At 42.8% G+C, this 14,143-nt stretch overlaps 1 protein-coding gene across 1 annotated transcript in view; it reads left to right on the forward strand.

The window, feature by feature from the left end:
- Positions 1-14,143, forward strand: part of LOC145402134 (cGMP-inhibited 3',5'-cyclic phosphodiesterase 3A-like) — a 162,101-nt gene that overhangs the window by 139,811 nt on the left and 8,147 nt on the right. The window contains exons 8-12 of the mRNA XM_080274251.1: positions 1,188-1,307; positions 2,575-2,759; positions 6,800-7,003; positions 7,739-7,901; positions 12,780-13,192. Coding sequence (XP_080130377.1) covers positions 1,188-1,307; positions 2,575-2,759; positions 6,800-7,003; positions 7,739-7,901; positions 12,780-13,192 — 1,085 coding nt within the window. The remainder of the gene's footprint in view (positions 1-1,187; positions 1,308-2,574; positions 2,760-6,799; positions 7,004-7,738; positions 7,902-12,779; positions 13,193-14,143) is intronic.

Here is a 14,143-nt window from a genome sequence, read left to right on the forward strand (position 1 = left end):
CACACACACACACACACACACACACATATATACATATATATATATATATACACACACACACACACAAATAGACGAGGTGGGTTCAGAGCGTATCCGACCTTTGGCTCTAAAAGACAAATTGCTAACCTGTCGATCTAGGACACTAATCAGTAGGCCCTTCTGACTTGACACGTAGCCCAGCGTTCTTTCCACTGCCTGAAACATTTTTCAAAGTCGGTTTTCGTTATCTCCTGCAGATGCTTTTTTGCATTCGTCATGATCTCTTCTGTCAGACGAACGCTGCTCAAGACATGCTGGAGTGTGCAAGTCGAGATCCAGACTTTCTGAAGACTGTTATCACTGGTGATGAGACTTGGATGTACACGTACTACCCAGAAACTAAAGCACAGTCGGCCCAGTGGAAGTATGCTCGGTCGCCACGGCCAAAGCACAACAGGTCCGCAGCAAGGTGAAATGTACTCGCATGTTGACATTTTTTTTTTTTCAACTACCGTGGTGCTGTGCATCACTCATATGCACCAGAAGGGCAGACTGTCAACAAACATTACTACATCAGCGTTATCCGTCGTCTTCGTGACGTAGCTCGGCAGAAGAGACCAGACCTTTGGAAAGCGGCAAGTTGGATGCGCACGAAGACAACGCCCCTGCCCATTCTTCTCAACTGATTCAGGATTTTTGGCCAAGCACAACATTCCGCTGGTCCGGCAGGCTCCCTACTCACCATACATGGCTCCGACTTTTGGTTATTCCCCAAGCTCAAAACTCCACTGAAGGGTTCCCGATTTGAGACGAGAGAAGAGATCATGACAAATGAGACGATGCTCCTGCAGGAGATACCGAAAACCGACTTTGAAAAATGTTTCAGGCAATGGAAAGAACGTTGGGTTATGTGTGTTAAGTCAGAAAGGGCCTACTTTGAGACGGATTAGTGTCCTAGCTCAACAAGTTGCCTATTTATTTTTTAGAGCCTCAGGTCGGCTTCTTTCTGAAAAGACCTTGTGCATATATATATATATATATATATATATATATATATATATATATATATATATATATATATAGGTATGTATGTATATAAGTATAGATAAATAGACAGGCAGATAGACAGCTAGACAGATATAGACATATACAGCTTACTTTACGTGGCTACCGACCTACGGTATCTAATCACCCGTCCTTCCTCCCAGACCACAACGCGACCCACGCCTCAGATGTGCTCCACGCCGTGTACTACCTCACCTCACAGCCAATCCCGGGCTTCATCATGCTGCCGCCAGAGCCTGACTCACCACCAGGCGGCAGGCACGGTACGTTTACTACACGCCTTCAAACACTCCCATGCGGTTGATACACTCTTATTTTTAATCTGTCTATCTAACTATCTATCTATCGCTGGACATCTAAATCTGTAGCAGGTGGCCACAAAAAACCTGTCTCCACGTCACCTTGTCCTCTGCCATGTGGTTGCTCTCACCAACTCATTCCCTCTTTCTCCTATATCTCTTCACCCCACCCCTCCAGCTTAACCTCATTTTAACCTAGCTAATACCAGAAACTTTTGTATAAACCAGAATAATCTTAGCTGTCATGGGCTTTAGAAACTATCTCAAGTGACTTTTTCTGCCACATATATGCGTACAACCTAATACTACATAAATTTATCTTGCCGGGAAAAACTCTTGCTGTCTTGCTAGCGTTCCAACAGATAACTTTATATTCAATTCAGGAGAGACATCAGGTTGTCAAGGAGTTCAAGGAGAGATGTGTGAGGGAATGAAGTGGCGGAGTATATTATGATGGGGGAAGAGAGAGAGAGAGAGAGAGAGAGAGACACACACACACACACACACACACACACACACACACACACACACACACACACACACAAAACTCATGCAGTAGCTCATTTCTCTTATACCCTAGATCAGACAAGCACTCAAGGCCTCTCACCTGAATCCAATCCTTTACTGTTAGCCAAAATACAGTAAAATCCTCATGTGGCATCCTCGCTGTCTGAGTGTGAATGAAGGATTAGGAGGGAATAATGTCAGTTTTAATCACCTTTGAAGGGATTACAGGAAGTAGGTGGAAAATGAGGGGAGGATTTAAGAGCTTAATATATGGATTTGAGGATTAACTGGAAATTTACTTAACGCCTTCACTACCATGGGTCACTTTTCATTCTAGTATAAGTCACGTGCACTACAATGAAGAGAAATTACTGCAACCCTCCTGTACGATGAGGTCACTTTATCTTTTCCTGATGACCGACAGATGCTTACTTTAAACTGAGGGAAGCCAGATTCATTTAACAGGCTAAAACTTTTCTTATATCTACCCCTGGTCACTCTTCCCTCCATATTCAAACCTGTCACCCTCCTCAGCAAACCTAACCTAACCAAAACAAATATAATCTAAACTTAACCAAAAGAAATCTCATTTAACCTCAGCCAACAAAAAGAAACCTAACAACCTAACCAAAAGAAATTTAATCCAGCCTAACCTAACACCAGAGTACCATAACTGCATTGAATCGCCTCCCCAGTGTACCGTATTCCCATACTGCTGGTACAGATGAAGCGTGTGGTTCTCCCCGCCTGGTGCACCGTCAGAGCTTCACAGCCGAGGACACCTACGGCGTGATGGGTGCCAACCTGCCGGCACTGGAGCTGATGGCACTCTACACCGCCGCCGCCATGCACGACTATGACCACCCCGGACGCACCAACGCCTTCCTCGTTACCACCAACGCCCCACAGGTAAAGCAATGAACACGAGTTAAGTATACTCACTCTCCCCATAACGCACTACTTGTTCCCCGTTACTGCCAATGTCCCACAGGTAACACAGTACACACAGGTAACGCATAATCACTCTCCCAATAATGGACTACTTCCCCTTCTCCGTTACTCCCAACGCCCCACAGGTAAAGCATAATCACTCCCAAAACCGCCCTATCATGCCTTCTCTGTTACTAACAACGCCTCTGTGGCCTTGTTACCAACAACACACTGCAAGTAACGTAAAACTACCTTGCACCATACATCATCCCCACACAAGACCGCCTACCTCATTACTACTAACGCCCTGCAGGTAACATCAACTCATGCTAACTAACCTCTTGAATCAGGTGACGTATTCTGCTGACTTATTTTTGCTACTTCCGGACGGTTTCATTCATCTTAGGGCAGACTCTACATCGAAGTCTCTCCTAAACTGAATAAAATCATATGGAGGCTGAAAGAATCAAATTAATACGTTATCAGACCGAAGACTAACGAATTACACTATACCACACTTCACGCCACAACAGTGTCAGTACACTATACCGCACCTCACGCCACACCAATGGCTCCTTCGTTACAACCAACGAGCCTCAGCTAACGAAAACTGACTTAATAACAAACTAAGGTATAAACCATCCACACCATATACACACTTCTTCTACAACACTCAACATGTAGATATCCCCATGTCTAACACATTCCCTCCTCTAAACCAATGCAAAGGTACAATAACATATTCCTTCCACTCCTCAAGACACTGCACTAAAATGTTGTAAATTAATGTAAACCCACAGGCGCTGCTGCAAGGTGTGGTCTGGTATGCTCATTGCACTAAGACGCAATGTAATACGATAAAAAATTGCAATAACATCTCACCCTGCACCAAAATGTGCTAAAATATTACTTGTGAATTCTCCATTTTTTCAATGATTTTCGGATGCTTTTTAATGTGATGTAAATTACTTTCACTTTCTTCTGCAAACCACTACTATTGGTGACAGCCCTCTCATCCCCGAGGATATTAATACTCCAACAACGGAGGGCTTTGAAAGTCGGGGGAAATGTGGGGTTAAAACACTGCACAGTAACATAAACGCCCACACACATGTTAACTGTCGCTGAAACGTGAAATTCCGAGTCACGACTTGGCTCTGATTTTCAATATTTTCGGACCAAACGGGTCAACGAAAGCCACATCCTCAGACCTAACTCTGGTACATTTCAAAGGGTCAGTACTGGAAGTACATAAAACCATACCTAAGGGATCCAACCTATCTGAAAAAGAAGCCTCCTTCGGTCCTTACCATGCATATTTTGGTCCTAACACTGACACAGCTAAAAAATGCACAATTTCGTTTGTATCCTTAATCTTGTTTTTTTTTTATTTCCAGATGAGGTTTGTTTCATATCAATAATTTTACTTCCACTACAACGAATCTGCGAAGAAAATGACATAAAAAGAAAGTGAACTGCTGATGAATGCTTCATACTGGAAGTACATTTTTTTTTTTTTTCCGGCATATTTTGAGAGCAGGTAACAAAATACCAAAATACTTTGTTACTTTCAGGCGGTACTGTCCAATGATCGCTGTGCTCTGTAACCCTAAAACGACACCACAATGAAACGTAGTAAATATTGTCTGAAGGCCATACTGTACAATGATAAGATGATAACACACCAAAACCTATTCAGATCCCTTGGTGTATCCTCCCACACGGTACTGTGCAATGGCAATAAATAAATCAGTAAAGTGCGCTGTGTGAGTGCGTGACGAGCAAGCGGGCGCCATGTTATCACAGTTTCCCTCTGATATATTATTATTTTTTTCATGATGGTAGCTGAACAATGAAAAAAAAAAAAAAAAGGGAACAAAATACATTCTCTCTCTCTCTCTCTCTCTCTCTCTCTCTCTCTCTCTCTCTCTCTCTCTCTCTCTCACACACACACACACACACACACACACACACCCGTCAAAGTGAAAACGATAATATAACTCAGGGTTTGTTTGAGCAACACAGGTTCCAACGCTACGCGTGTGCTGGTGTAAAGCAAGGCGCCGTAATATTCATCACACGTGCAATGCTACATTTTACAATCTCCGCTGCCAACCTGCCGCGTCGACAAAACTGAAACAATAACGACTTGGTTATTAATGAGATGATTAAGGCCATAAATGGGGTATTTTCACTCCGTGATTTCACCATCATAACATAGAAAAAACGTTAATGTAAAATTACAGACGGAATCTCCGATATTTAATTGCTAAATCTGATGCCAAAAAACACAGTGTTACGATGGAAAATCTTTTTAAATCTGATTCATAATTGAGGCGTTCACCAATTACAGCCGAACACTCCCTTGGAAAACTCGAGATTCCAAGGGGTTCCTACGCCTTTATGGATGAGTTTTTAATTTACAACAACATTTATTGAATGAATGTATCGCATGCTGAAAGAATTTCAACTCTACTTCACACAAGAGTAAAGTTATTAGCTTCTGCTTAGCGTGACGGTCAAGTGGGGGCGAGCCGCTCATTACCAAACTTTACTGTGTAAACATCGCTCGCTCGTGATAATGAATAAATAAATAAATAACTGCATTAAAAGGTATACACAGTTCATACCAATCCCCTAAAGACAACCGACCAAAACCTACAAAACATAGTGTTATGCTAAAAATCCCTTGTTATCCTTCCACCAGACGCAACAGCTCAATGATCACTGCCTGGCCCACTGTACACCACCACCGTACCATTCTAAAACGTACTAAAATCCTCTGTATTCGTTTCCCGTGGTACTGTACATGGGCAAAAAAAAAATGACATACCAAAACATGCGGTACTAAAACAATGTACTCCCCACATGGTCCTGTACAATGACCACAAATACACCACACTAAAATAATAATAATAACAATAATAATAATAATAATAATAATAATAATAATAACAGCTACAAAACAAGAGTAAACAAGACTGCAAACAACCAAGGGAATGCAAGATGGTTTCCAAAGATACAATACTTCTGTGCAAATTGCCATGATAATCAAGGAACATACAAGAATGTAGAATCCCCAAATTCGTGTGGTTATATGGCAAGACGTTTGATCTCCTAAACCCTTTCAAAAAAAAAAAAAAAAAAAAAAAAAAAAAAAAAATATTGGGGACTCCTAACCCAAAGAACAGTTGTGCCAAATTTGAAGCGAATGGGCGAAGAAATAAAAGAATGGCGCGAAGCTGCAAGGCGTTTGGAAGAAAGAAGAAATACCTGAGGAAATACAACAGCCCTCCAAACACGACGTGAAGACCCAAATGTAGTGGTGTGTTGCTTTCAGGCGTATACTGTAAATTAACACCAAAATAAATGAATAAATAAATAAAGAAAAGTAAAATCAGCTTCAACTACTTACGGCCTGTGACCAAAAAGACATTACTTTAAAAGAAGAAAAAGAACGCGAAAGGGAAACACAGAAAAAATACAACACTCGAATGGAATGCTATACTTCTTTCAGGCTGTGCTGAACAAAAGACACATGACACTTAAAGAAGAAAATGAAAATGAAGGAGAGACAAGAAGGAAAAAACAGAGCACTAAAATACACCGCCTATACTACTTTTTTCTGGCTGTGACCAAAAAAACATCAAAGAAACAGAAAACAAAAGAAGAAAAAAAAAACGAAAACAGCAAAATACATCGCTATGCTGCTTATTATTCTGGGCAACGGAAAAGAAACATAGGGGGAAAAAAGAACACTAAAATACACTGCGAATACTGTTTTTTTTTTTTTTTTTTTTTTTAGGCCGTGCTGTACAATGCCATAACAAAAGAAAGTGACAGAGAAACATAAGGGAAAAAACAAAACACCAAAATACACTGCCTACACTGCTGTTTCCAGGCTGTGCTGTACAATGCCATAAGAGAAGAAAAGGAAAAGGAAAGTGAAACATACGGAAAAAAACGAACACTCATATACACTGCCTATACTGTTTCTTTCATTTTTTTTTTTTCCCCAGGCTGTGCTGTACAATGACCGCAGTGTGCTGGAGAACCACCACGCGGCCGCCGCATGGTCCCTGTTCCTCTCGCAGCCGCAGTACAACTTCCTGACGCACCTCGACAGGGCAGAGTTCAAGAGGTTTCGCTTCCTGGTCATCGAGGCCATTCTCGCCACGGATCTCAAGAGGCATTTCGAGATCTTGGCCGAGTTTAACGCTAAGGTGTGTGTGTGTGTGTGTGTGTGTGTGTGTGTGTGTGTGTGTGTGTGTGTGTGTGTGTGTGTGTGTGTGTGTGTGTGTGTGTGTGTGTGTGTGTGTGTGTGTGTGTGTGTGAGAGAGAGAGAGAGAGAGAGAGAGAGAAAGGACTGGTTTAACTTCCCCAACTTTCTGTATTTTTCCTTATCATTTTTTTATCTTACTACTCACTGTCTCTAACTTAAGCTTCCCACTTTCGCTAGTCTTTCCCTCTCACTCTCAACATTCTAATTATATTCTGTAACTCGTTTTTCTCCCGTATTTATTTACCTTTTTATTATGCTACTTATTTCCCAAACATTCTTCATTCACTTTTCCTTTCTGAAATTGGTCGCCCTATTACTGTATTCCATTCTACGCGTTATATGGTCCACGAGATTACAATTTTCTTTCATTAATCAGTTTATCCCTCACTTTCCCGGATCAACGTGCGCTCTCTCTCTCTCTCTCTCTCTCTCTCTGGGATGACATCTCGCTAAACCCCAGAAATGTAAAAGAACTGCTGACTGTGACTGTACATATGACCACCACCTTTTCCTAATCCACAATTGGGGCCATTCTTTCTCCTACTAATCCCAATCCGTCCACTCTTAATCCCCAAACCACAATCCACAACAACGAAGCAATAACTGTACGTTTCCCCTCCTCCCAATCCCCAATCGCCAATCCTTGCATCTAATCCCTAATCCCCACCGCATACAGGCCAATGAAGCGGACGCCCCCGGGCTGGACTGGAGCTCTGAGTCCGACCGCATGCTGGCCCTGCAGATGTGCATCAAACTGGCCGACATCAACGGACCATGCAAGGCCCTCGACATTCACACCCAGTGGACCGCCAGGATAGCTGAAGAGTTCTATGAGCAAGGTACGATACATTTTTCTATAATTACTTACTTTTCCACAAATTTATGCACTCTTTTCATATAATTCCGGCCTTCTACACACCTATTCTTTTACAACAATTTATATATAATTACAGTATATAAACTTACACAAAGGAAGGAGGCCTACGAGCATACAGGGGGACATGAAAATTACACTTATTCAATACTATTATACCCGTATAAACTAAAACACTCACTATACAGTTACAAACAACTTAAATACCCAATAGACCTCACGAATAGCAGAGGTGTACAAACAAGGTGAGAAAACTGATTTTCTTACACAGTTAAGCGTTTTACTCATTTAAACTCTTCATACCTAACATATGAGAGTTCTATACCCAGTGAGGAAAGGCTGAATTCCAATACATGATTTATTTATATATATTTATTTATCAAATCTGCGAAGGAGAACGGTAACAGTTTCGGGACCTCTCCCTATACCGCTGCGCGAGATTCAGCTAGACTGTGTGTGTGTGTGTGTGTGTGTGTGTGTGTGTGTGTGTGTGTGTGTGTGTGTGTGTGTGCTTAAACTCCTTGTAGGTTACTTGACAGATCTGAATGAAACTTCCCAGGTCTGGTTACTCCAAGGTTTTCCACTATATAAAATTTACCAGCCATGATTTTTAGGGGGTTTTGCCCCCCGTCAACAAATCAAAAAGTCTCGGAAATAGTGACAGAAGGGTAGATATGGCTTTGCCATCTTAGTACAAGTTGTACAATGGACAAATATCCGCAATGTGATATTCGGGGAGCGTGACCCCTCCCAATGATTCTTGGGGAGTCAGCCCCCTCTCATAAATAAAAATGATCGGAAATAGGGGAAATATTTGAATGAAACTTCCCAGGTGAGTTCGTCTGGCTACTCGTCTTCCACCGTATGTAATTTTCTAACCATGATTTTTAGGGGGGTCAGATGTGGCTTTGATATCTTATCACATGTTGTACAATGGACTCATCCAACTGAAATATTTGGGAAGCGTGACACCCCCCCCCCCTCCCCTGTGATTCTTGGGGGAGTCAGCCCTCCTCCCAAATGAAAAACAACAATCAGAAATAGGGGAAACTGAACACATGGATTTCAACGAAATCTGCATACATATCGCAGGCTTAGTTATGCACTTGGGTATGTACTGTACATGCCCAATGTACTGGAAGAAAATGCACATCTACTTTATTTATATATTTATGCAATTAAGCAGTTTTTACATAAATTTATATATTAATGCAATTAAGCAATTTTTACATAATTATATGACCAATGTGCAACATACTGGCTGACAACGGCGGCCCCTGCACCACCCTCGACATTAACACACACTGAACCGCCAAGATATCGGAAGTGTTCTATGAGCAAACTGACCAAATGATTTTACACAATCACGTCATTTTATACAACTGCACTGTTTTCCACAATTACTGGCAGCAACATACACGGGCATTTGATTGTATTACTACTACATACCTTCACAATATTATATCCAACGACTCTAAGAGAAAGGACTGGAATTATTTTCATTGAATCCTGCCGTTTTACAAAATTACACACACACACTCTCCACCACTAGCAACTGACTCACCGGCACACAGCAAGTGGAACTCCTGGACTGCAAAGGAGTTCTATGTGCATGGTAGGGAACAGCTTTTAATAAGTACGAATTTACGCACATAGGAGAGAAGTCCCTGATATCCTTCGAAATGCAGATTAACCATATACAGGTATTCAGAAATGCTCTACTATAAATATTCGACGGACCATCCTTACAGGAGTATAAGCTTACGGTACTTTTGTCAATAAGTGTGTTAAATACAGCAACTTTAAGAGGGAATGTGAAAAAATAGGGAAGACTTAAGAAACCTTTGAGAGAGCTATCAAAATACAGACTGAACAAAGTTGGTATCGGTACTTAGCTCTGCAGACTTTGGTACTTCACACTAATTGCCTGAAACAAGGGAAACTGCGTTACAGAAAATTGCCCTCTTATACTGCGCATGAATTTCCTGACCATAAGAATTATACAGAAAAAAAAAATCATATTACATCATCCATTACTTTTTCATGCATTGTTTTCTATTATAGTAAGACTTAACCCTTAGCTGCTAAAATCTTACTGGTCATCAATAAATAAAGATATAATTGAGGCAGTCATAATGAACTGTGGCGGAAAGTCACCATCAAGAGCAGTATCACCCATGTAGTGCAAGTCCCAGTACTATACCACTGTCTGAAGTCCATCTCGTAAACTGATAATAACTGGCCAGCTCATCTTCCCTTTATTGTTAGTCGCGTTTTCTTGCCTGGTTTTTCTTGGCCATTTCATGCTGCCCTTACTGTTAGTTACGTTTTCTTGCTTGGTTTCTTCTGGCCAGCTCGTGCTGCCCTTACTGTTAGTCGCATTTTCTTTCTCTCTTGTATATTATGGCAGGCACTTCTACCCTTCAGAATTTACCGATTCCGACCAAACTTGGACACAATGACCAGTCTATGACCTAGCTGTGTCCAAGGGTTTGGTTGCTACTTGCCTTCCTTGTGTCAATAGTTTCCATTTCTTTTGCACATTTTCCTCTTTTCTGTCACTGTACCCAGGTATCTGAACTCTCACCAATTCCAGTCTCTCTCCATTCACTGTAACATCACACTGGGAGTCACCTCTCTCAATAACCATCACTTTACCCTTTTCTACATTTACTCTCATGGCACGACGCTCACAAACATCAGCAAACTCTGCATTAGTCTACCAAGTTCTTGTCCGGTATTTGCAAGTAGTACTGCTTGATCAACATAAAACAAATTTGAGATAGTCCATCCATCACCATTCATTACCAACGCCCTCCCCCTCTCCATTACTCGTGTTTTACTTTTCTCGTCACCCCATCCATATATATAGTGAACAACCATGGGGACATCACACAACCTTGTTGCACGCCCACACCTATCGTGAACAATTCACTCAGATGCCCATTAACCCTTAACATATGCTTCACTACCATCATAAAAACTCTGGTCGTCACCTAGCAGCTTACCATCTACACCGTACATGAGCAAAACTTTCCACAATCCTTCTCTGTCCACTTCGTCGTATGCTTCTTCCAGATCCATGAATGCCATAAACACATTATGGTCCTTCTCACAAGCCTTCTCTGCTATCTGTTTCCCTGCAAATATTTGGTCCACACGTCCTCTGCCACTCCTAAAGCCACCCTGTTCATCACTCACTAGGACTTCTGATATCCCTCTTACTTTATAATAATTCTTCCATATACTTTCCCTACCACACTCAAAAACTTATGCCACGATAATTCTTGCACTCATTTCGCTCACCGTTATTTTTGCACAGGGGTACAATCACAGCGTTTATCCACTCTGCTGACACAGTTTCACTCATCCATGCCTTTTTACGTATCTCCAACAAGCACTTCATTCCGCTCTCTCCACTACATTTAATCATCTCTGCATACACTTCATCAATCCCAGCTGCTTTCCCATTTTTCAGCTGCTTCACAGCACTCTTCATCTGTGCGAGTGTCACGTCTCCAGGCACTGCATTCCTTTTCCGCACTCACCCCAAATCAATTATGTTTACAGCTGCTCTGCTCTCTATTCCCATTCATCAGGCTTTCAAAATATTCCTTCCATCTGGTCCTTACTTCATCCCCATGGGTTAGTAACCTACCACCAATATCCTTCACACCATCACATTTCTTTCCGCTTTCACTTCTATATTTCTGTACCTCTTTCCAGAATAATAATTACTGTATAGCAATAATAACATAATAATAATAACAATTAGTTCCGCAACGAATTATGCTGGACTCCGTGAACTGAAAACTAATAAAAAGTGTCGTCCAGGTGAGACATGAGTGCAATGGATGTAAAGGTCCAACTGTTCGCTCCCGGCTGGCGCATATACGATTTTTTTTTTTTTTTTACAAATATTTTACCCTTCGCACCCGTGCTCTCTCTCTCTCTCTCTCTCTCTCTCTCTCTCTCTCTCTCTCTCTCTCTTTCTCTCTCTCTCTCTCTCTCTCTCTCTCTCTGATGACTTTACAGTCACACACACTTTCACAGTTGCAACAGCAGTGTAGAGGGAGCTTCCGATCAAGTGATACCCAAAGTGATCCGCTGTTCTAAAGGACGCAAGTTCCATTCCCGGCTGGGGCAATGAAGAGTTTGATCATTTAAATTTCGTTAAAACAGAATATGCTGATTTTCCTGAAGACTCACCGACAAGCACAAAAAAATAAAAAAGAAAGAAAATTCCCGCTAATACTTATACACCAGTCCTGGATATTTAGGCCAAAGTGCCGATATGTGCAGGTGCGTGACATGCACGAGGTCTATACGCACTGGCAAGTCAAGACACAAAATATGAATGTGCATTTTTTTTTTAATAGTCCACTGCAATACTTTACTTCGTCTTTCTGCAGGGCTGCAGCCAGGATACCTCCCCACGATGGCTTAGGTCGAGTTAAGGAATGTGTAAGGAAGAGGTTGGGTGACTGTAACAGCTGCTGTCGTATGTTTTGTGTATTAGGAGTCTGTAGTTTCTTCCCTCAGCATACAACTTGCGTATTTTAATTACATATAAGAACAGACTGGGGCAAAGGAGATCCTGTCCAAAAACAGTGATCGACCAGGGAACAGAATTTGGGACTCTCGCTGGCGAGGCTTGTATTCTTCCAACTACACCACCATTACCTTACACACACACACACACACACACACACACACACACACACACACACACACACACACACACAAACTATATTAGCACTCAAAGGATTAAAAATTCAAGTAAGGTTCATAAGGCCTGTATAATCTACGTATTTATGTACCTCCATGTGTCTTTCTCTTGCAGGGGACGAGGAAGCTCTTCTGGGACTGCCAGTGTCCCCTTACATGGACCGCACCAACCCACAACTGGCTAAGTTGCAAGAGTCCTTCATAAACCACCTGGTGGCTCCCCTCTGCAATGCGTACGGAGAGGCAGGGCTCATGCCGGGGGTGTGGCAGGACACCATGGGGGACGAGGAGGACCCTGTGCCTGACCTCATACCCGATATCCTGCCTGACCTTACCCTCGAGATGACCGATGACGAGGATGAGAGGGCAGAGGACAGAGGCGAGGACGAGGAGGGCGACTTGGAAGAGGGCCACACCACAGGGTCGACTAACACGCCCACACAGAACAGTGGTCGTACAAGGAAGATCTTTTGCCTACAGACCCAGCACCTTCAGGATAACCACCAGTTCTGGGTCAACAAGATCAAGGTGAGTAGGGTAGGGGGGAGGGTATGGCATGACATGGTAGGGTTTACAGCCTATCTGAGTTAGGTAAGATGGGTACAGTACAGCTGAGCAGTACCAAAGCAGAAAAGGGCAGAGCAGCACAGTGCAGAGTACAGTAGAGCCGAGTAGAACAGAGTAGGGAAGAGTAGAGTATGGCAGAGTAGAACAGAGTACAGCAGAGTAGAGCAGGGCAGAGTAGAGTAGTGTAGAGTAGAGTAGAGCAGAGGAGAGGAGAGTAGCGCAGAGTACAGCAGAGCAGAGTAGAATAGAGTGGAGTAAAGTACAGTAGAGTGGAGCAAAGTGGAGAAGAGTAGGGCAGAGAGATGTAGAGTACAGCAGAGCTGATATGAGCTGGGTTGAGCTGAGCTAAGCAGAGATGAGATGAGCTAAACTGAGCTGAAATTAGTTGGGTAGCGTGGAGTGAAAATGAGCTGAGCTGAGGTTAGGTTGCATACAGCAGGGCAGGGTAGGGCAGGATATGGTGGGGCAAGCTGAGCCTGGTTAGACAGGGTACGGCAGGGTATAACAGGGTATGAAAGAGTGGGCTAAGGCAAATAAGGTATGAAGGGACAAGACAGAGAAAACCATGGCAGGGTGGGACTAGGTAGTTCAAAGTTGGGTACATGAAGACGGCTGTGTAGGCTGTATGGTGCTGGGTACTTAACATACAGCAAAGAAGGGCAGGGTAGGGTAGGCTGAGTAGGACAGGCCAATGAAGAAAGCGAAAGGTTAGGATGGGGCTGGACAAGGGAATGCAGAATATGTGCGGGCGGACAGGGCAGGGAAGGACACGAAAAAAAAAAGGGGGAGGGGGGGGGCAGAGCAGGGCATAAAAGAACAGGGCATTACAGGGTATGGCCATGACTGGGCAAGACAGGGTAGGACAAGGCAGGGCAGGGCAAGGCGCCAAAGAACATTCTTAAACCAGGACAA

Source organism: Coenobita brevimanus, chromosome 57 (genome assembly GCF_032717465.1).
Source record: "Coenobita brevimanus isolate Jiangsu-jjx chromosome 57, ASM3271746v2, whole genome shotgun sequence".
NCBI lineage: Eukaryota > Metazoa > Arthropoda > Malacostraca > Decapoda > Coenobitidae > Coenobita > Coenobita brevimanus.